The following is a 23,772-nucleotide window of genomic DNA, read 5'->3' as shown; positions in this document are numbered from 1 at the left end:
AAAAATCCCAATTTTGGTGTCGATTGGAATACCCCCCGCTCTGTTGGACCCCCTCTTTACTGCAAAGTCACGCATTTTTTGTTAAAAATCTCTTTTTTCTTTTCCTTACAATTGGTCGGCGTGCGACCAGACCGAACCAAGCGCCAAAAACATTATTTCGAGTAATCGGCGATCAAAGTCTACTGCAGAGAAATTTTGTTATAATACTATTATAAACTGTTCAAATGGTTTCGTTTTTTCATGAAAGATAGATTATCGATTTTACCATCAACTGGTGACAAAAACTCGATTTTTGGAACAAAATGGCGTTTGGTTCGGTCTGGTCGCACGCCGACCAATTCATAGACGTGAGATGTCGAAAAAATACTGATAGACGATTTTTGAAGAAAATAAACCGAGGAATCCAGAACAAATATAACTTTTGGCCAGAAGCGTTGCCAGATAAATTATTTTTGTATTTGAAAACTAAATTTACATTTTTCGTCAAATGCAGCCATTTTTATTTTAAATCTAGTAATTTCATCTTGTTCCTTGGAAAATTTCACATAAGAAACAACTATCATCCCGAGGTAATATGAGCCAATCTCGAGATATAACATTTTTACGAAAAATTAATTACGAAATTTAAATTATTTTCGTGAAAATGCTATATCTCGAGATTGGCTTATATTACCACGGGGTGATAAGTTTTCTCACGTAAAATTTTTCGAGAAATACGATGAAACCATCAAATTTAAAACAAAATTAGCTGCATTTGCCCAAAAATGCAAATTTAGTTTTAAAATACAAAAATAATCTATCTGGCAACATTTCCGATCAAAAAACAAAATTTTTTCTGGATTCCTTGGTTTATTTTCTTCAAAATTCACCTATCACCATTTTTCGGGTGTCTTACGTCTATAAATTATAAAACAAATTATTTACGAAATTTACAACTATTTTCGTAAAAATGTCATACCTCGAGATTGGCTAAACCCCAAATTAATTCTACCGCCGACAGCCGTATTAAAATTTTATCCAAATGGGTGATTTGAGCACAACTTTAAAATGTCTTTAAAGAGTAGATAGCAAAGCATACAATAGCATATGCAGAAAAACATTATTAAACCTAAAATCCAGGAAAATATTCCTGTATACAACTTTTAGTAACTGAAAACACGGTAGAGGGAAAAATTGAAATTCTGAAAACTTATCTGAAGATGAGAAAAAATCAAAAATAAAGGTTCATCGAAACGGTTCAATCCTTTTGTAAACATAAAAAAAAATTCGGTTTTGTCAAAATACTGTTAAAACTAAAAACGAAAATTATAACAAAGTACTTTACATATAATTTACAAGTGGAAGTTGACTGTCATTTTCAAAATTTTCATACATATCACACGCATATCAACCTTTCAACTTGAGAAGGCATTGGACGGAATATATGACGAAAAATATGAGTGCATGTTTCCATGTTTACCTGAAAATGGCCTAAAGCGTGCAAAAAAGCAGAACCAATAAAACCGCCAGAATGCAGCACAAAATACCTGAAATTATAACTAAACGAAAAACAAATAATTGGGTTTCGGCTAAGCTGTCATAATCCTCTGAATTCAGAACGAAATGGTTTATGATCGTCAATGTTTCAGCTTTTGTAGATGCCTTTATCAGGGGAAACCTTTAGAAGGTGGTTTATTGTAACTTCACATTTTAATAGCGGTTTTCAACTTACATTCTGAGAACAGGCTATAAGGAACTAACAATTGTTTATAAAAATATAAAGATTGATTACCAAATTTATTTATTTGAAACTTTTGTTTACTGCAAAACTTTTGGTAACAAGTCCAGGATGGAGAATTTTCAGACTTACTTACTTACCAATCAGACGAGAGCCGTGATGGCTCGTGCCGTATCAAGAAGTTGTCGCCATGTTGCTGGGTTTTGGGCTGTGTTTCACCAGTTCCCCAGGCGTCTCATCACCCGCAAGTCTCCTTCGATCTGATCGAGCGCTGCGCCCCTCAATTTCTGATGATGCAAGCAGGGTTGCTGAAGAGAAGTGATTTCACAGGGTTATCGTCCGGCATCCTTACTACGTGACCGGCCCACCGTAACCTTTTGACTTTCGCAAGGTGTGCAATGGGGTTCTCTCCAAGTAGCGCGTGCAGCTCGTGACTCATGCACTGTCGCCATTCTCCGTCGTCCGTCTGTACTCCACCGTAGATGTTCCGCAGCACCTTCCGTTCGAAAACTCCAAGGATATTAAGGTCCTCCGCGAGAAGTGTTGTTGTCTCTATTCCGTAGAGGACTACCGGTTATTAAGGTTTTGTGCAGCGTCAACTTCGTGCGTCGTTGCACTCGACCCAATTGAAATGTCTTCCGAAGTGAAAAGTAGGCACGGTTTATAGCCTGGATGCGTCTCTGGATCTCTTTGCTGGTGTTATTGTCGGTGGTCACCAGTGAACCCAAATACACGAGCTTCTCGCTCGCATGTATTTCATTTCAGATATTTTCATTAATCTAGTCAGTTCCCAAATTATCAGTATTGATTGCTGGTTGCACTGTTTCCTTCTACAAAAAAACTCTACCAACATTACCAATACAAATCATCATGATTATGATATAAGTGCAGTGCTTTTGAGCCGTCTTTAGATCAACGATGGCGTCATGGCCAACACACATTCGCTATCCAGGTTTTAAATTTAATCAAAAGTTGCGCTATTTTCATATAATATTGATTTGATTTCGCACCATACAATTTTTGCGTGTAGCAAGCAATTTTATGCATTTCTCTAAGTGATGACTGAGCCGATTTTTATCATCCTCATATCAAATGGACGGTTCAATTGCTCCATGGGTAGCTGCTAAATTCTAATATAGTTAAATGTTCCGTTGAGTGCCTGAAAATGTCCAAATAACAAAATTCTATGGCATCAGAATTTTTTCTATTGAGTATGTAAATCAGTTTCAAATGAGGTGTAAAACCTATTTGCTAGCATTCCGAAGTCGGAATTGCGCTACTGCTCCAGATCCAGAAAGCAAAACGTAAACAAACTTCAAGTTATCGCAAAAAATTACATCATCACAAAACCTAGACCTGTGCACCGCTCAGCCGTTTCCGACACTTTTTCATACACCGCCGTCGCCGTTTGGAAAAAAATGTTCAAATTCCAGATGTGGAAAAATTATGATTTTCAATATTTTCAGACCTTTATTACTACAGTGTAGCCTTTTTATCATATTTTCTTTTTTTTTATCCAATACCTAAACTTAGCTAGTTTTATTGTTCTATAATGAATATATTCAACATTTCTTCTTTACTCCAAATTTGGTTTCAAGATAATATTTTATAATTTCCACTTATTAGCACTACGCTAATCTTAGATTTGGAACACTCTAAAATTGTTCCCAGCTGTCTTCCTGCTAGTGCTCCAATGATCTTTTCAAATCTTAAATTTAATTATTTGGTAACCACCGCCGTCAACAACATGATCGGCGGCGCACACGTCTGCTACCAACTACATGATCTGATTCAGTGCAATCTTCCAATCGGCAGTGCATAAATGCATCAACCAAACAAGTCGACCGGGAAACCAGAAACAGTAAACTAGTTTCCAGAAGGCTGACCTTTAAAATTCGAGGCTACTGGCATTTTCTTCGAATGGCTGTGAAATTGTGTCCGAGGTTTCACCTTGATCTTTGAAAGTGCGATCAATTTGCTTTCGCTACCCGTGATACGAGTGTGGGCACTCTGATGATCCTTCACATGTTAGTGGTATGCATTCCAAACACCCCAATCGTACATTTCACTTACTTTGCTAGCCATGCAGAATATTATAGAAATTTTGAAAATTATCTCGAAACTGAATGTTTAAAAAATAATTTTGGAATGGTCTACAAAAATGACATGAAAAGCAATGTTAGAAGATTATTTCCACTCGCATATCAGAAAAATATTTTTATTACCAGTACACAAAGCACACGATTCGTACCGCCCCGCAGCGACTTTTGTTCCCACACAGATTTCCTGCTTCGATTGTTTTTTTTTCCTTTGACATGTTTTTCAATAACGCTGGCTGGGTTCAAACAATCTTCTGTAAATACCGTCAAGAAAAAGATGTTTCATGATTATTCTTCCACTACGAGGGGAAGCTATCAATAACGATTAAGGAGAAGTGGAAAGCCTTTACGCAAATTGATGTAATGCCCAGATTCATTCTGTTGCTTGATGTTATGGAACCATATAATAAATGAGAATAATAAAGGTTGTTTTTTTATGTAAAGTGATGATCAGTGCGACTTTATGTGATTATAACTATTTTTTGCATATTTTTAGGCCTATACCTGCATAACACAATTTCACTAAACTCCATTAATAAACCAGAAACACAATTTTCCATAGAAATGATACCGTTTTTTCAGCATTTCGTAACACTCTGAACGTAACATTTTCTCTAAGGGCTCCGATAGTAAATTGAAAGCACTTAACCCTATGCAGTATTAATGTGAGAACTGTCTCCTCCGGTAATGGGTATGATAACTGTGTCATGAAAGGCTCAAGAGTAATTAATTTAAAATTCTGAGACCACTTTCAAAGCGTCTAACACCATCCATCATGCCAAAGCAATAGGGGCCATGATTTTAAATTAGATGAGTTCATGATCCAGTTTACCGTGCTCTCATAGTTTTACGTCAATCTTCACCACAAACAGCCATTGCTACGGTGCGATGTTATTTTTGCGCCCGACAGGACACATTGAAAACGTTCAACTGCAAGCATTATTATCTCGTGACCAAGCAGTAGAAGATACTTCCCACCTTGAAATTGCACTACTCGAAGATTTCGCTCTAGAAAATAGCATATTTTACGATAAAAATATCTCGCTTCAGCTCTACTGTCGAAATCATGCTATAATGGCGTTTGTGCAATAAGTTCTAATTTAAAACAATGACCTCTCGTTAAAGTTTTATCTCTTTAAGTAAAATCGAAGCCAAATCTAACTTCTTGACTTTATCCAACTTTCCTTTTTCATGTTGCAGAACTAGCTGAAGACTGAACGTACACTACCCGCAGGATGACGTCCTGCGCTTGCCCAATGAGTCCGCCAGTCGGGGCCACTCTGGCAGCTCTATGCGGTGGGTCCCAGTACATGCTGTTCATGGGCCTACTGGAGGTGTTCATACGGTCACAGTGCGACCTTGAAGACCCCTGCGGGCGGATGAAGGTAATTTGCCAATTAACGTAGCCTTGCCTCTAACACGAATGTGAACAATGTTATCCATTTCCAGTCCAAAACCTCTCGCACTACAGATTACGAGTATGATTTCATCGTGGTGGGTGGCGGTTCCGGTGGATCAGTAATGGCATCGCGGCTGTCGGAGATCAAAAACTGGAAAGTGTTGCTGATAGAAGCGGGTGAGTGTGCACTCTGTCTTGAAGGCGGGTAACGCTTTCGAATATTTACTCCATTGGAAATTTATTTATTTATTTTCTTGGGTCAGCATCAAATTAAAACGCAACTATTGGAATATCAATAAGTGCCTGCAAGTATATTTCGAATCGTTAATTTTTATTGCATATTAAACTTCCTAGTGGAGTCAATTATTTTATGAAGTGTATCGGAAAGTAGTCGTAAGCTTTCAGATAGAATTTGATTACACTCCCTTTTCCATGCACCAGCTGAGCTAAACTTTTTGTTTAGTTTCCAACTCGATCAGCGATATTTTGAAAACAACCTTGTAAACTCAATGATGCGACTTGTGTTAATACTGTTGACATGTGAAAACCTCTTGCACCTATTTGTAGCGTATAAAACATTAACGACTATTCTCCGATACACTCCTTATGTCAATAAATTCACAAATTAACACAACGACCACATTTTGAGTTCGATTTTATAAGGTTTAATCATTGAACCCCACTCCAAATGCGGCTATTATTTTTATTTGTGAATTTATCAATATGACATTATTTACTCCCCTGGGTAATTTTATATGCATTTAGAATTGTAGAATCAAACTATACTACTACCACAGACTAACAGACGTAACTCTGGAACCTAGCTCCATCGCCACAAAAAACGTTCATTTCTAGTTTTCAATCGAATAACAGTCATCGCGCGAAAACGTCGTCTGGGGCGCTGTCATGCAATCTCATACATATTTTGTAGTTCCCCATTTGACACATGCAGTAACGCTGGCGCTGATGTCCAAATACATGACGCAGCGCGAACACGACAGCAGATGGTGCTAGTGTTACTAACGTGAAGTACTGGAATCATCCAAACGATGATTTTATTGAAAATTTGTTCGACGTGTTATGTCTGTTAGTCTGTGCTACTACTTTCTTAATAAAGTCATTTGATTCGATAAATTCAATTTTACTGACAACCGTAGTAAGGACTTTTTTCTTAAGTGTTTATTTAAAAAAAAACAATATATTTTCTAATACTTTACAAGTATGTCTGTGTATTGTAGTTAACGCAGGTCTTATGCAAATACTACAATAAAATTTAGATTCTTTAAACCTTCAGATTTTCTTCGTATAAATAAATAAAGATGCTGTCCTCCCAAAACTTACACAGATCACTTTAGTGTTTCATGGTGGATAACTCAGTTAAATAAAACTGTTTGAAGGCATATAACATTTTTGCAACAAAATATACCATGTTAACTAGCTTTGAACCCAACACGCAAAATTTGGATGGCGCGAAACCACTTCAATATTGTGCGAAATTAGCATATATTTTGAGTTTAAGTCCTGGTTGACGAAGGTGTGTTGGCCATAAAACAAATAATGCTCTACGGCAGGGTTTTCCAGATCTCTTGAATGAAAAAATCGAGAACATTTTTCTCAATAATTAGAAATTGTAGATGCTCCGAGCGTATATCCTCCTTGTCAGGAGCGGCTCACAACAGCGTCTGTACTCCCGGGTAGGCGGGCCGATTACCGTCCTCGTGCAACGCGGGACTCTAAACACTGTTGTTGTGTTGAGGCCGGTACGCAGGCTTTACAAGCTGCCAACGTAAAACACTCACAAGTAATGAACGAGGAACGAAGAAATTCGGACTGGAACAATCGTCACAACCACACGCGAGGAAATGGACTAGCGGCTGGGAACTTGGGACGTGGAACTGCCGATCTATCAATTTCCTAGGGAGCACACGAGTACTCTCCAAAATCTTTAAATCACGCAGGTTCGACGTCGTAGCACTGCAGGAGGTGTGCTGGAGGGGCTCTATGGTATGTACGTACCGGGATGGTCATGCATTCTATCAGAGCTGCGCCAACACACATGATTGCTTTTATAGTGATAGGCAAGATGTGTAAACGGATGATTGAGTGGTGGACAACGATTTCTTGAATAGGCAGGTTGAAAATCAATGGCAGCATGAGCATCATAAACGTGCCCTGCCCTTACTCAGGAAGTATCGAAGACGACAAGGATGAATTCCCCGCGCAGTTGGAGCGTCAGTACGACCACTGCCCAAAACCAAATCAAGATCGTCATCGGGGATTTCAACGCTCTGGTTGGCCAGAAGGAGGGATACAAAACGGTGATTGGAAGGTTCAGTGCGCACCAGCTGAATTGGACCTATCGACTTTTCTACTTCCAAGAACATGGTCGTGCGTAGTATCTGCTTGCAGCACAACCTCTTACACAAGTGTAGCTGGAGGTCACTAAACCAGACAGAAACACAGATCGGCCACGTTCTGAATGATTGTCGGTACTTCTCAGACATCATGGACTTCAGATCCTATAGGAGCGCTAACGTCGACTCGAACCACTCCTGGTTATGGCTAAGATGCTCTCAAAACCGACGCCCGCCCCAGGTAGATCTCGCGCGACTGAAGCAGCATAACGTCGCCGAGAACTATACGTGCATTCGTTCGAAGCTGTGCTGCCGTAAGAGAACCAGCTGGAGGAAGCTCTTCTCGAAGACTGTTTGAAGACCATCAAAGCAGGCATCAACAGCGTATGTAGGAGGGTGATGGATGAGGAGAACGCTGCGCGGGCGGCTGAAATGCGCAATGCCACTCGTCAGAATGTAGAAAGACACCAGCAGAAGAAGATGCGGCGAACCCAAATCTTCCTGGAGAAAGAGCGCCACCTGGAGGAGGAAGGAATATGCAGATCTGGAACAGCTACGCGAAGGTTCTACCATAAGCTCAATTCATCCCGTAGAGGTTTTGCGCTGCGAGCCGGAATGTGCCGGGATAAAGATGGTACTATTCTGACGGACGATCGTGAGGTGACCGAAAGGTGGAGGCAGCACTTCGACGAACACCTGAATGGCACCCAGGCAGAGCACCATGGCGTCGAAGAAAGCGATCCCATCGGTGCGACAAACGTAGAAGACGTGCCAGCCCCAACGATATGCAAAGTGAAGGATGCCATCAAGCAGCTGAAAAACAATGAGTCGGTTGGTGAGGATGACCTTGAAGCGGAGCTTATAAACATGGGCCCGGAAAAGCTAGCCATTTGTATACACCGGCTGATTGCAAGAATTTGGGATATCTATAAGGAAAAGTGCTTTCCCAAACCATTTTCCGATGACTCTCACCGCTAGCCAACAGATTTTTGGAAAATTATCAGGCCGGTATCGTAGAAGAACGGTCTACGACGGACTAAATCTTTATCATCCGGCAGATCCTCCAGGAAGGCATGAATACAGAACCCCCACGCACCATCTATTTATCGACTTCAAGACCGCATATGACACTATCGGCTGAAAAGATCTATGGAAGGTTATGAACAAAAACGGCTTTCTGAGGAAGCTGATTAGACTGATAAAGGATGGGATGCAGCACTATGTGCGGATTTCGAGTGGATTGTCTGATCCATTTGAATCTTTCTGGAGACTTCGACAGGGTGATGGTCTCTCCTGCCTGCAATTCAACATTGCGTTACTGTCAACACGCGGGGTACGATATCCAAAAGTCAATTGCTTTGCTGATGACATGGACATAGTCGGCAGAACAGTACACCAGACTAAAACGAGAAGCAGCCAGGATTGGGTTACAGGTAAATACGTCTAAAACCAAGTAACTGCGGAACCATAGCCGACCGACAACGCCTAGACAGTAGCATTACGATCGACGGCGATACGTTCGAGGTAGTCAACGAGTTTGTCTATCTTGGCTCACTAAAGACAATGATACCATCCTTGAGATCCGAAGGCGTATTATAGGCGAAAGTCGTGCCTACTATGGGCTCCACAAGCAATTGCGATCGAACAGACTAAGCCCCCGTACTAAGTGTAACCTGTACAAAACGTTCTTAAGAGCGGTTGTTCTTTACGGGCATGAAATGACGACACTGCTCGAGTAGGACCTGCGAGTGCTTGGAATTTCCAAACGAAGGAATGTGGAGGCGGAGGATGAACCATGAGCTCGCGCAATTTTACGGGGAGCCCAGTATTTAGAAGGTTCAAAAAATCTGGAAAGCTGACGGAAGTCAAATCTCGTTTGAGGTTGGGTTTCGTTCACACTAAGCAACTGAAAAGGACGGTTTGGCCGAAGACGGACTGGTTGGATGGACCGATTTGCTCAGTCTGTTTGTCCTCTATTCTATATATAAAATTCCTGCCCGAGTCCTATTTTATATTCTGAGGCCATTGCAGGAAGCGCTTGTTAAGTGAACCAGTACGGTTTCCGAGAAGGGTGATTCACAACAGACCAAATGTTCAGTGGAAGTGGCATCCGTACCTTTTAAGAAGAAAGCAGCGAGAATTGGACTTATCATACACTCTACCGAAACAAAGTACATAAAGACTAGTGAAAGCGTAGAAGTTCGTCGAGTCTTGGTACTGAGATTGTGATAGATGGGGGTCTCTATGAAGAAGTCGATGAATTTGTATATTTTGGTACTTTTGACCTTTGACCATGATGTTAACCGCGAAGTGAAAAGACGAATAGCAGCCACAAACATGACCTTTTACGGTTTACGTAGCCAGCTAAAATTTAGCAACATGATTTTCCCAGTGATACTCTACGATCATGAGTGTTGTTCGATGAGAGTGGCTGACTGGTGAGTACTTCGTGTCTCCGAGCGTAAGATTCTTCTTTCCATTCATACTTACTTCAATTGCTTTGCTAGCCAACGAAGAAGAGATTTCCAGTTTCGTCTGTCTTGGGAAGCCGTTCTCCAGTCTCCAGTCAGACCGTGCATCTTCTTACACTGCGCATATCCACCTTTACTTCTCTATATCGGTTTGCTTGTATACCTGGTACAACTCGGGATTCTGCGTCTGCGCCACACTCCATCTTCCAATTTTCCGCCAAGTAACGATCGCAAAACGTCATGGTAAACAACTCCGAGCGCTTGTTCAACTTCCTTCAGCGTCCATGTGTCATGTCCATAAAGGACCACCGACAGCATTAGCGTCCAATACGGCACTAATTTTGTTGGATGAGCAGTACAACGATTTGAGGTAGTATATATCCGTGATTTCCTAAGCAGTCCTGAAGATGAACCCCAAAACTCTACAGGATTTATTAATGACGTACGAAATGTAAGGCTTGAAAGTAAGCTGAGTATCCAGAATTACTTCCAAATTTTTAACTTGGCTTACACGCCTGATTTCTGTCACAGAAAGGCGTATTTAAAATGTATCTTCTGTTTTTTCCCACGAAAACGAAATAATCGAACATTTTAGCTGAATGACATCCATACAGTTCCGATGACACCAATCGGCAAAGATCCTGTTGACGTTCAAGGAAGCCACAGTCTTCGATTGTATGAGCAAGTCATACTTTACTTTGTTGGCTAACGGTGGGTCACCGGTCTAGAGCTGAACGAATTAGAAATGTCCAACTTCTTTTGTCTTGAGCAGCCGTTTTCCAGACTCCTCGTACACCAGCAGATAGTGCATCTTCTTCCACCGCGCACATCCACCGCGTGCGAGGCCTACCACGGAGTCGACGCCCTCTTCCTGGTTCTCTGTTGAAAATAGTTTTGGTCGCTCTCACGTCAGGCATTCTGGCTACATGTCCAGCCTACTGAAGCCTGTCCCGCTGTATTACCTTCACTATAGAAGCATGTGTGTATACCTGGTACAACTCGTAATTCATGCGTCTGCGCCTCACTCCGTCTCCGTCTTTACCGCCAAATATCGATCGCAGAACTTTACGCTCAAAAATCAAAAAGGGCCACCGGAAGTATCAGCGTCCTATACAGCGGTAGTTTTGTGCGAGTTTGCAAACTACAGGACCTTAGCTGACTACGTAGCCCGTAGAACGCCCTAATCGCAGCTGCAACTGGTCGTTTCACTTCACGGCTCATATCGTTGTCACATGTCATGAGCGTACCAAGATAAACGAATTCGTCAACCACTTCAAATCATTCTCCATCTATCTCCCCTCCCCCAGCACCAACACCACGAAACTCCCACGCTCCCTTCCCAGCTACCATGTACTTCGTTTTGGCAGAGTTACTGACAAGTCCCAATCTCGCTGCTTCCCTCTTAAAAGGTAAGAAGGTCTCCTTCGATGCCCTACGGTAGATACCGATGATGATATCGATGTCGTCCGCAAAAACAAGAAGTATGTGAGATTTCGTGATGATCGTACCGTTTCTTTCCACGTTTGCTCTTCATACTGCACCTTCAAGGGCGATGTTGAGTCGTAAGTTAGAGAGCGCATCCTCCTGCTTCAGTCCATCCAACGTTACGAACGCGGCTGATGTCTCGCAAGCTATCCGCGTACATGATTTCGATTCCTCCAGCGTCATACGACTCAGCTTAATTAGTGTTTCAGCAGCTTGTTTCTTTCACTGAGTCGTATGCCGCCTTGAAATCAACAAACAGATGGTGAGTCGGAAGTTGTACTCCCAGAGCTTATCGAGGATCTGTCGCAGGGTGAAGATTTGATCCGTCGTGGAGCGCCCCTGACCAGTTTGGTATTCGCCAACAAACGATTTCGTTGACGATTTCAATCTGAAGAACAGGATTCGGGAGAGCACCTGGTGAATCGCATAATACAGCCGCTCGCTTCCTGATGTCAGTATTTCGGCCGAAATACCGTCCCGGCCGCAACCGTCGGATTATCAGTAAGTAGGTTGCAGTCCTTGTAATTACACATGACTGGCACAGGGAAATTCCTTCTTCTGACTCTGTTGACAGTCCTCTGCGCTGGCAAGCACCGGCTTCCGACGGTGGACTCTATTTACGACAGCTCTTGCCCACCCTGTACCTCTCTCTGCTCTGACGCGTAGCCGCAGTGAGCATGCGGCTCCTGGCACGGTTCTTTTCATCTGTCGCTCTCTGGCGCTTGGCATCAAACCAGCCGTTACGTTGTCTTCCACGCGTCGTACCTACCGCCACTCTCGCAGTCGTTTCGATGGCACCGGGGAAACTGCTCCACAGCCCATTTATGTCTTCCACTCTTTCCTCCTGCTGTTCTGCGATCCGTTGATCCAGTTCTCCAGCGTATTCTTCTGCCATGCCATCAGCTTTCAACCGCTGCATGTTGAAACGCATCGTTCTTTCTGTGCGAATTTCCAGTGCGTTCGACAACCGTGTGCGGATCTTACAAACGACGAGATAACTATCAGAGTCAATGTTTGGTTCCCGAAAAGACCTAGCATCAGTAACAGCCGAAATGTGCCAAGCGCTCATTAGTACGTGATCGATCTGGGAGCAGGCCTCTCCACTTGAATGCTCCAGGAGTGTTTCCGAACATTCAAACGTTGAAAAAAGGAGCAACGGCAAAGTTTATTAGCCTCAGGCCCTTTTCATTGGTTGACCAGTAAAAACTATGCCTTCGAATGACCGGATGGAAGAACTCCTTCCTCTAACCTGTGCATTTTCATCTCCGACGACGACTTTTTCGTCGTGCTTTGGGTACTTGTCATAGATACGTTGAAGCTTTTCATAAATTTCATCTTGTCTTGTCGACGTCAACTTGGCGTTCGTTGTTGCATAGGTGTTGATTAAACTGTAGTTGAAGAATTTTCCCATATGACTCGTGTTTTCTAGTTTCCCAGAATTTCGAAAGGAGATGTGACACTGCACGGAATTCCCTTTCTCCCTGGAATTATGCCACCGAACCTCCTGAATCGCTGCGACTTCCTGCCACTAGAGTTCTACTGAAAGCAAGTCAGTTCTCACTGCTGGCGCCATTTATTGTCACATATTGAAAACTTTTCTGCGCACCTGATACAATCCAATATAATAATATTCCAAGAGTAAGAAAAGCGCCTAAGGCGGCATCCATAAATCAAATAACGCTCTTAGGCGGAAGGGGGTATCCTTGAGCGTTACGATTTGTTACATAGGAGAGGGGGGAGGTAATATCAGCATTACGTACAAAAAATCTCTGGAAAGATTTTAGCATTCATATTGTTTATTGTTAATTCGTAACATATCAACAGACACAATATGGTCCTACTGATGAACCCTAAGTAATCTTAAAAAATTAGTTTTAATGTAGTCACGTGAAAGGTTAAAATCGAACACCGAAGATAGCCTGTTAAATGTTCGTTGCAAACCGATGATAGCGCCGTTGGCTCTGTAGTTGGTACGACTAAAAGGTAATCTAAAAAAGACACTGTTGCGAAGAGCTTTAGAGCGCACATTGATATTTAATTCGCTGAGGAGTGCAGGGCAGTCGATATTGTTCTTGAGAATATCTGCAATTAGTATGGCACGTGAAAGGTCCCGCTGCGTTTGTAGCGAATCAAGTCCGATGAGAAACCTACGACTCTCATAACTCGGCAACTGGTGTGAGTTGTTCCATGACAATTGACGAAGTGCGAATCGAACAAATCTACGTTGGACTGCCTCAATTCGATCAACACCGTTGAGATAATGAGGGCTCCATACTTCCGAGCAGTATTCAAGAATTGAACGAACGAGTGAGCAGTAGAGAGATTTCAGGCAGTATATGTCACTAAACGTTTTGGCGATTCTCATCACGAATCCCAAACAGCGAGATCCTTTTGCAACGATGTACGTTATGTGCTGTTTAAACGTCAATTGATGATCGAAGTGTACACCCAGATTTTTGATACATGTAACTCTATTGATAGCGCTTCCTGCGAGATGGTAGTTGAAACGTAGCGGGTTCTTTTTTCGCTTGGACGTAATAACCGAACATTTATCGAGGTTCAGTGTCATTCGGTTGTTCTCGCACCACTCGGAAAAAGTTACTAATTGTCTTTCAAGGAAATAAGCATCCTCAATAGTCTTGATTTCAAAAAACATTTTGAGGTCGTCGGCGAAAGACAAGCGTGGGCCTTTAACGGAAAAGTTTACATCGTTGCAGTACAGTAGGAAAATCAAAGGTCCAAGATGGCTTCCTTGGGGTATTCCGGAAGTTGCAGAGAACTCCTTAGAAATAAACCGGATATATTGACTGCTGACCGGCGATTGCTAAGGTATGATTGAAACCTGGTGAGCTCCAATGCCTAGTCTATCCAACTTAGCTATAACGATGGCATGATTGATTTTGTCGAATGCGGTAGAGAGATCCGTATATATAGCATCGGTATGATGTCCCATGGACATGGTATCAGTTACATAAGTTGTGAAGGACAGAAGATTTGTAGTAGTACTGCGTTTTGGCATGAATCCATGTTGAGTCTGATCAATGTACAGCTTGCTGTGGCCGAAAATTGGTTCCAATACGACCAGTTCAAACAGTTTGGCCACTGCACATGAAGCCGTAATACCACGATAGCTATCGACTTGTGTTTTGTCTCCTTTTTTGTACACCGGGAACATGTATGAGGTCTTCCAGAGAAGGAAATACACTGGTTGCGAGTGACAGGCGAAATAACAGACAGAGCGGTGTAACAATGGCATTGCAGCATTTTTTCAGGAATGTTGCCGGAATTTCATCTAGTCCTGGTGAGGTTGATAATTGAACGTTGAACGTTATTATTGTATCCTCTTCCACATTAAGAGAATTCAAGAGCTGGCTCGATAGGGGAACATTATTCGCCGCAAGCGATATTTGTAACGGAGTCAAGGTTTCGTTGGTAAAAACTGTGCTGAATTTCTTGGCGAAGAGGCCACAAATTTCTTCTGTGCATGAAGCCGTATTTTCTCCATCCCGTATCGTCGAAGGTAACCCTGTTTCATTCCTCTGCTTTTTGACGTATTTCCAAAAAAATTGGGATCACACCTTAGCCTACGTTGCACGGTTCGTAACCGCTGCGCATGACAGCGCTTGACCGTTCTCTTGTAAATCTGGTTAATTTGAACATATTGTTGACGCAGCATGTAACCACCATTTTTCGAATATCTTCTTAGCACAGATCTCTTAGCTGTTTTCAAGCTTCTCAACTCATTAGTTTGCCATGATAGTAACCTGGATTTTTTGTTGACTTGTTTGGGTACATGGCGATCGATAGTATAGTTTACAATATTGGAGAATGTTGACATCGTCGTTGTCGAGAACTTCGGACCAATTTATGTTCAACAGAATGGTATTGTAGTCGGCTTTATTAAGCATTTATATTAATTTATATTATTCTTCTACAGTGTTACGTATCTTTTAATGGAGGGGTTTGTGTTGGCGTTACGTTTCGTTACATATGGGGGATGGGGGTCTAAAATTTTTTTTGAGTTATGTAATTGAACACCATCTTGAAATAATCCGAAATGGCTAAATGCATGGAAATGATACGGAATTTCATACAATCAACCCGTGCAACATTAGCAAAGGTACGTTCAAATAACATCACAATTTAAATGATAAAGAAAAATCCGGATTACTGATAACGTGGGTAGCAAAATCACAACGACGTCATTTGAATAGTATTGTCTGTTTCTTTCAGAACAAAACGCGCCAAGTTTCTCGCAGAAACTTTGTATTGTGACATTTCTGCGACGAATTTGAAGGGAATCCGATAATATACCAAATTGAAAGTGTATTTTTATCAATTGATTTTCAATTGGTTTAAAATCAGATCTACTGAACTTAAAAGTTCTTTTGAAAATTATAGAATTGAAAAATAATATCATAAAATGACAGATATATTTGGCCTATAGAAATATCGATGCAAAGATAAAAAATGACAGTTAAAAAAAATTGCTCCATATTGCTTGGAATTCCTCCGCCTGTGAATCGGAAGGAGTGGTTGATCCAATTATGGAGCTCAGTGATAGAATTGACCAGCTCCTGTCAAAATAGCACCACTTCCGCTACTGATGCAATTGAAAAATGACAGGAGGACCCAAGATTTTTTTTTCGAAAAAACGAATAAAGTCAAAAAGTTACAACTTATCTTCTTGATAAGATTGATGGGGCTGCCCTCGAGTCGTTACGTGAATTCACAAAAGGTGAAGGCAGTTTCGCGATATTAGCTGTAAAAAAACCTACTTCACTAAAACCGTTTTGACATTTCGCCGCTGAGCTGGGCCATGATAAGCTTGATGAATTTGTCATGAGCTACTTTCAAATTTTTGCATTTGCCGCACAACTTGAGCGTCTATTCTCCAACTGGGCTTACATACACAACGACATCCGGAGCGGCTTTCAGATGAAACATCTAAAAAACTCATGGATACTTAAAGGAGACACTTTGAAATGCTTTTGGGAAAATTGTAAAGTGATACAGAATAAAAGCAAGGATTTCAAACGTTAAATTTGTTGATAATTCACACAAAATAACATATCTTCAAATTAGTTCTAATGACAGATATTATGTGGTAGAATGTTACATCCGCTCTTGAAACGAAAGTAGTTTTTATAGTGATTGCTTTGCTTTTCTAGAAAAAAAAACGGATAAACACATGAAAAAGTATGTGTTTCTAGCCAGACCTATGTACCTTTAAAGTGACTAACCGAACAGGTGCTAAACCCCTGAATATCTGCCAAAGCCCCTGCACCCCTCTTATCAATGGTCTTTTGCGACTGAAGAAACTCTAGGACGGAGGGTTAAACATATTTTTTGGGTTTGTTTCTGTCTCCAAACCATTTCTATTGCATAAATCAGAGTAAAAATAGTTGTACGAGATTTATTTATCGTATAAGAAAGGGCTCCAGTTAGAAACAAAGCGAATGCCAAGATGTAAATTGGGAAATGATTCTTAGTGAGTAATCATTTCGTATATATAAAAATGGAATTCCGTAACGCTTGATCTTATTATTGATATAATTCCCTCAGTCTCTGAGGTGTACAGTAATCATCATCATTTTGAATCGTTCTAAATCAAAAATAATGAGCGGTGACATGTAGGTTTTTTAACATGAAAATGTTCGCTTATGTTCAGGAAAGACATTTGAGAAAAAAAAATAGGTATCTAATTACTAAAACTTGAGATATTATTCACAAAACTACGTAAAACTTGCAAAATTATGACTTTTTGTGCTAAATTTGCCTCTAAATCAAAATTCAAAGCGATGACATATGATTCTTTTTTAACTAATATGTTTGTTAATGTTCAGTAAAGACATCTGAGGAAAAATGATTAGTATCTAATCACTAAAACTTGAGATATTATTCACAAAACTACGTAAAACATGCAAAATTATGACTTTTATGCTGAATTTGCCGCTAAATCAAAGCTCGAAGCAGTGATCTTCGATTTTTACTATAATAAAATATTCGTTGTGTTTTGGAAAGATAATTGAGGGAAAAATAATAGGTATCTGAATACATTAAGGTTGCTTTTTACGCGGTTTTTTTTACGCGGATTCTGGAATTTACGCGGTTTTTTTACGCGGATTCCGGAATTTACGCGGATTTCGGTTTCTCTTCACTCGGGTTGCAAAAATAACGCAGGTTTTTTTACGCGGATTCCGGAATTCACGCGGTTTTTTTCACGTGGATTCCGGAATTTACGCGTTTTTTTTTACGCGGCACGGACTTTAGTGTATATGGAATTTAAATATTTTCCACAAAACTACATGAAAATGCAAAAGCATAATTTTTTAGGCTCAATTTGTCTCTAAATCAGAATTCAAAGCGATGACACGTGTTTTTTTTTTCAATAAAATGTTCGTTGATATTCAGGAATGACATTCGAGAAGAAATAATAGTTATCTGATAACTGAAAATAGAGATATTATTCACAAAACTAAGTAAAACATGAAATATCATGAATATTTCGGCTCAATTTGTCTCTAAATCCAAATACATAGCTATGATGCATGATTTTTTCCAATAAAATGTTTATTTATGTTTAGGAAAGACTTTTGAGTAAAATAATAGATTTTTGATTACTGAAAATTGAGATATTATTCACAACACTACGTTAATCAAGCAAAATCATGAATATTTGAACTCAATTCGCCTCTAAATCTAAAATCAAAGCTATGATATGTAATTGTTCTTCATTGAAATGTTTGTTAATGTTCAGGAAAGACATTTGAGGAAAAATAATAGGTATCTTATTGCTAAAAGTTAAGATATTATTTTAAAAACTACGTATGTTTGAAGATGATTTTCCGCAAACAGAAAAACACATTAAAATACTCTTTTTGAAATTTATATATATTATACATATAATACATGCAAAATTTTGACTTTTTGAGCATGAGCTCAATTCGCCTGTGATTTTTTTTTTTTTTTTCAATAAAATGTTCGTTGTTCCTTCAACATCTGCAAATATTTTCTTGCAGAAGAATTTATGTTTTAATTTGGTGTGAGTCGAGCAGAAAAATATCACATTTCTGATATTTTCATAGTTTTGTGAATAGTAACACATTACGGGATTCGAAATACTTTTTCATTTTTACCAAAATTAGATCTTGGGACATTTGGCTGGAGGAAAGGTCGCATTGCATTGGTTTAATTTTTTTTTATTTCTACGCAGTTATGTGAATTAAAACGTTAACTTCTTCTCAGACGTGTTCCTTGGACACCAACAAACATTTTCGTTACAAAAATTCACATGTTATCTCTTTAGATATGATTAAAAAGGAGAACTAAGCATGAATGGTCACGCTAAATTCTTCTTACTTTGATTTCTTTCTTCTAAAAGTTACATAAAAGAGGTTTTACTGTGAACGATTGACGAATATCCGGTTATCACCCGAGTGTGGTATAGTCTGAACTGGGATGACCCCACATAACATTTTCCAAAATAACGAATTCTGGTTTCAGGAAAATAATCTAAGGTGGTATTTGGCCAACCATTTCAATACTTCCGAGACTTCCAAACTCCATACGTCATTTTAAAATCCGAAATGGCGACTTCCAGTTTCTGTAAAACATCCCCAAATCACAAAATGTAATTCAATATGGGTATTTCCGTTCTGTGCGTTCTCAGAATGTTAAAGTGCTTAAATTGATGATGAACGTATAAGATGTGAAATATTTTTGAAGTGAGTTGTGCTAATAATGCTCATTATGAAAAATGATTCCTAATTTTCAAACTTTTGATCCCGAACATCGCCGGGAACGTTTAACTAGTTTCGTATAAAATGTGGGCATATCAATTTCAATGCATTTTAAATTATAAAACGCAAACATGTAAAGAAAAATGTGAAAACTATGGGCACGTTACAGAAATGTATAAATTGTATTATAATTAAAATGTGTATAAAATGTATCAAATTCACAATATATAAAACGAACTAAAAGAGCTATCTGAGCTGTATCCGTGACTGCTAGAATAAAGCACGGAGCAGCAAATCCGCCATAAAACGAAAGAAGAAGACTGCATGCCAGTGAAAGGATCCACAAAAGCACACACAAAACGTGCGACCCACAAGATTTACCGTCGTGGCACCTACGTGAAGGTCGCTCACCTTGTACCGGGTGATGCGGTAATGCTCTGCTACTGCTGTCACTGCTCTTACTCTTTTCAGCTAAACATAGTCGTACAAAACCAATAAAATGGCATAGAAGAACATGGCTGGAATACACAACAGCTTGCAGTGAAACTCTAACGATTCCACCGTTTACCAAGTAAAAGTGTATTTCTGAATCAGAATTGCACAGAAAATATATCTATCAATCCCTGCTAGATTGACGTTTATTTTTCGATTAAAATATATTTTGAAAAAAATTTAGAAAAATATAATTAAAGCTAGGTAAATCTAGGTAAAATCTTTTCAACTGATTGTTTAAGCATAATGTCACTCAATCTGGACCAATTTTTAACATGTGAATGCATTGCACGTCCGACGAAAACTTATTGCATTCTTACTTGCACTCGTTTGTCTTGAGTTGAGGGTGGTTCCTTCTAAAACCCAAAGCCGGTGAACAACATTATGGACTAGAAAAAGGTTATCGCTTCCATTGGAAAGAAGCAAACAGTGCAACTATTTCGAAAATCTACCCCTGCAGAGGAAAACCGCAAAAAAGCGCACGGCAAGTTGAGCCACAAGAAAACGTGACTGAGAACTTTTAAACGACCATGCCATGACTTGTGATGCCTTTACTGAGTTGTAGACTAGGTCTGACCTAGTGTTTGTATTAGACCGGCTCAAAACTGGCAGTAAAACTGCATTGAACAATGCTACAATGCCAACCAAAAGAATTTTGAGACCATAAAACACTTTACATGATCAACAAAAATTGTCGAACTATGCGGAAATAAGCAACAAACAATCCAGATGAACTGTAATTTTGACCTAGGTACCTAGTGCCTGAATAAACCTATTAAACATGGCGATTCCTTTCCACACTGGCAATGAACTTATCGAAATAGTTACGAACACTTTGGCGAAACTAGATCGCACATGCTACTGACTCGAGACACCTTCGTCGTACCGTCTTCTCCTGACTATTCATCATCAACAGCAAAAACTGGTTGATCTTTTTCAAGGGACCTCCGCGGGCTTAAAATAAACCCAATAGCATGCATGACATTTACCTACTGAGTCAGTTACAGCTAAATCGGGTGCAGTTTACCAGCCATTCACTGAGCAGACGAACCTAGTGATGTGTGCGTATTCTTTTTTTTTTTTGCAAAAACCCGTTTTGAGTGAGAGGGTGTGAATTTTTCAATGATGTTGCGGAATTAAAATCCTTGGTCTTATATGTAAGTTAATATCGCTGTTAACACTGAATGTATTTATTGTTAATTTCTTCGCCAATAACCATAAATTTGTTTGAGAATGTTAACTACACTACCTGTTTTAACCCAAACAAGTTTTTTCACATGAGGTCAGAGCTATTATAGCATCTATAAAGCACGTACCCAATAACAACATTCCGATCCGGAAAGATAGTTCATTCAGAAGAAAAATTTCATGTTAAAGAAGTGTTTCATTAAGGACTACTGAACTGATGTTAGCATGAAATGTACTGAATGTAATAATCAATGTTTCGTTGAATAGTTCAAATGTACGCATGTAATGTAAGATTTCTATATGAATTTTTTTATCTCTGTACGAACACTGAGGAAAAGTTACAGTTGACATAAAAACGATAGACAAAACGAATCTCAATTTTTCGGTCTTTTGTCAGCAATGCCAGCCATTTAATTTTTTTAGTAGTAATCTAAACCAAAATGTAAATGAAATTTAACCGAGTTGAGCGAAATTCAACCTGCCTGTGGCGTTACTGTGGCTATGGCTACAAGAGATTGAATAGTATTGACCCGTTGTATGTTTTTGAAAATTTAAAGTTGAGTTGAAATTCAACCTAGTTGAACCATGTTCGAAATGGAAATTGTTTATTTTCTACTAGTTGATTGTCCCCGGCGTTGCTCTGAATTAAAGTTTTCAAAACTAAAAATTATTGTTTATGTTCACTGTCTTTTAAACACCACTCATTGCACACATATTACATAACATTTTACATCCTTTAATTCAAATACCTATCACATTAAATGCAACATCAACATTCTTAGACGAGTGCGTCTTGAACTGTCCTACAGATCAGACGTTTTTTCGGTTGCTTGTGGACTGGTCTTTGACTGCCTATAGCTTCAAAGTTTGTGTTTTGTCAGTGTGTCTTTTAAAGACTACCTGAAAGTTATTTCCCATCAGTCTTTCTCAAGACTAACTACTTTTGAATTTAACATTTGTTTTAACTTTTTTCGTATCACCTGAAATGGCTGGACGGAAAAAGAAACCTCGCATCGCTGCGGGGAGGAAAAGAGAGGCATCTCTTTCTGACACATCGAGTGTCTGTAGTGACAATCCTTTTGATATTTTGCCTGAGCAAGAAGCTGGTGAAATGGAAGTTACCAATAATGAAACTATACAAAATATAAAATCTTTAAAAAAGGAGAAAGTGCCACCTATTGTGGTAACTATTTCTTCTGAATTTAATATATTCAAACAGGAACTTTCAACGTTTGTTTCTGACGTTAAAGTTACCTATCAGATTGGCCGTAGAGGTGAATGCCGCTTATTAGCCGACTCAGTAAAGGGTCGTGATCGTCTTGTTCAGTATTTAACTGACAAGATGTACAAATTTTTTACATACGACACCAAGAACGCCAAGCCGTTCAAGGTTGTCTTGAAAGGTCTCACCAACGATCAAACCGTTGATGAGATCAAACTTACTTTAACAGAATTACTTGGCATAGCCCCTACCCAAGTAATTCTAATGAAACAAAAATCACGAGGCGAAAACAGTCAGAGAACTGGAATTTCCCTTGTTAATTATTTAATTCATTTTAACCGCAATGAGGTTAACAACTTAAAATTTTTTGAAAAGGCACATGCTTCGTATAATGTGCGTGTAAAGTGGGAAATTTATAGGAAGTATGGCGGAGGTGAAAAGCATATCACCCAATGCCGTACTTGCCAACGTTATGGCCATGGTTCCAAATTCTGTAACATGGACCAAAAATGTCTTAATTGTGGAGACTCTTCTCACAAAAAGGACACATGTCCTGTGAAAGAGAGTAAAAATTTTCGCTGTGCGAATTGTAACGGCAACCATATGTCAAATTTTTATCAATGCCCAGTCCGTTTAGCAATTGTTAAGGCAAGGCAAGGTAAACAAAATTCAAAACAAACTTCAAAACAAAATTCTCCAAGCGTACCAGTGACGCATAGTTTACCTACTCCTTTGCATACCCGTTTAACATATGCACAGGTTACAGGTAGTTCTAACATTCTACCGCCTAATGTTGGTAGTTCGAAAATGACCGCTAATATGGGTAAGCAAAACACGCTAGAAAATAATTGTACACCTATTACCCCAGCCAATATTGCTACCGAAAATATTTTTTCTAATGTCAACTGCCTGGGGCCTATTACGGCAGGTAAACTTTCTTTTTTGCAACAGGCAATTTTCGATCTTATGAACGCCATGTTGCAGGCAAAATCAATGTTTGAAGCCATTCAAATAGGCACAAATTTTACTATTAAAATTGTTTCTAATTTAAAATTTAGCAATGACTTTAAATAAAACAATTAAAATATTAAATTGGAATGCTCGCTCATTGAAGGCCAATGAGAATGAGCTTTTTAATTTTTAACAGTAAATAATGTGCATATTGCAATTATTACTGAAACATTTTTGAAACCTAACATAAAATTAAAATATGATCCCAATTACGTGGTTCATAGATATGATAGGATTCAGGGTTCCGGCGGTGGAGTTGCAATTGTTATTCATCGCCGAATCAAACATCGTGCTCTTCCCCATCTTGAGACGAAAGCTATTGAAACTTTGGGAATTGAAGTTCAAACTGAACTTGGGATTTTATTCATTGCCGCAGCATATTTACCATTTCAATGCACACGCGAGCTCAAAAATTATTTTAAAGGTGATTTACAAAAACTCACCAGAAATCGTTCGAAATTTTTCATAATCGGCGATTTTAACGCTAAACATCGTTCATGGAATAATTCTCAAAGTAATTCCAATGGCAAAATTTTATTCAATGATTGTTCTTCAGGATACTATTCTATTTTGTCTCCGAATAGTCCCACAT

At 39.4% G+C, this 23,772-nt stretch overlaps 1 protein-coding gene across 2 annotated transcripts in view; it reads left to right on the top strand.

Annotated features, from left to right (window-relative positions):
- Positions 1-23,772, top strand: part of LOC129731313 (glucose dehydrogenase [FAD, quinone]) — a 108,231-nt gene that overhangs the window by 58,330 nt on the left and 26,129 nt on the right. For both annotated transcript variants that reach the window (XM_055691192.1, XM_055691191.1), the window contains 2 exons: positions 5,017-5,201; positions 5,266-5,392. In XM_055691192.1, the coding sequence (XP_055547167.1) occupies positions 5,052-5,201; positions 5,266-5,392 (277 nt within the window). In that variant the 5' untranslated portion in view covers positions 5,017-5,051. The remainder of the gene's footprint in view (positions 1-5,016; positions 5,202-5,265; positions 5,393-23,772) is intronic.

Source organism: Wyeomyia smithii, chromosome 3 (genome assembly GCF_029784165.1).
Source record: "Wyeomyia smithii strain HCP4-BCI-WySm-NY-G18 chromosome 3, ASM2978416v1, whole genome shotgun sequence".
NCBI classification, from domain to species: Eukaryota; Metazoa; Arthropoda; class Insecta; order Diptera; family Culicidae; genus Wyeomyia; species Wyeomyia smithii.
Note: the sequence above shows the minus strand (reverse complement) of the source record. Positions and strands in the feature narration are given on the sequence as shown.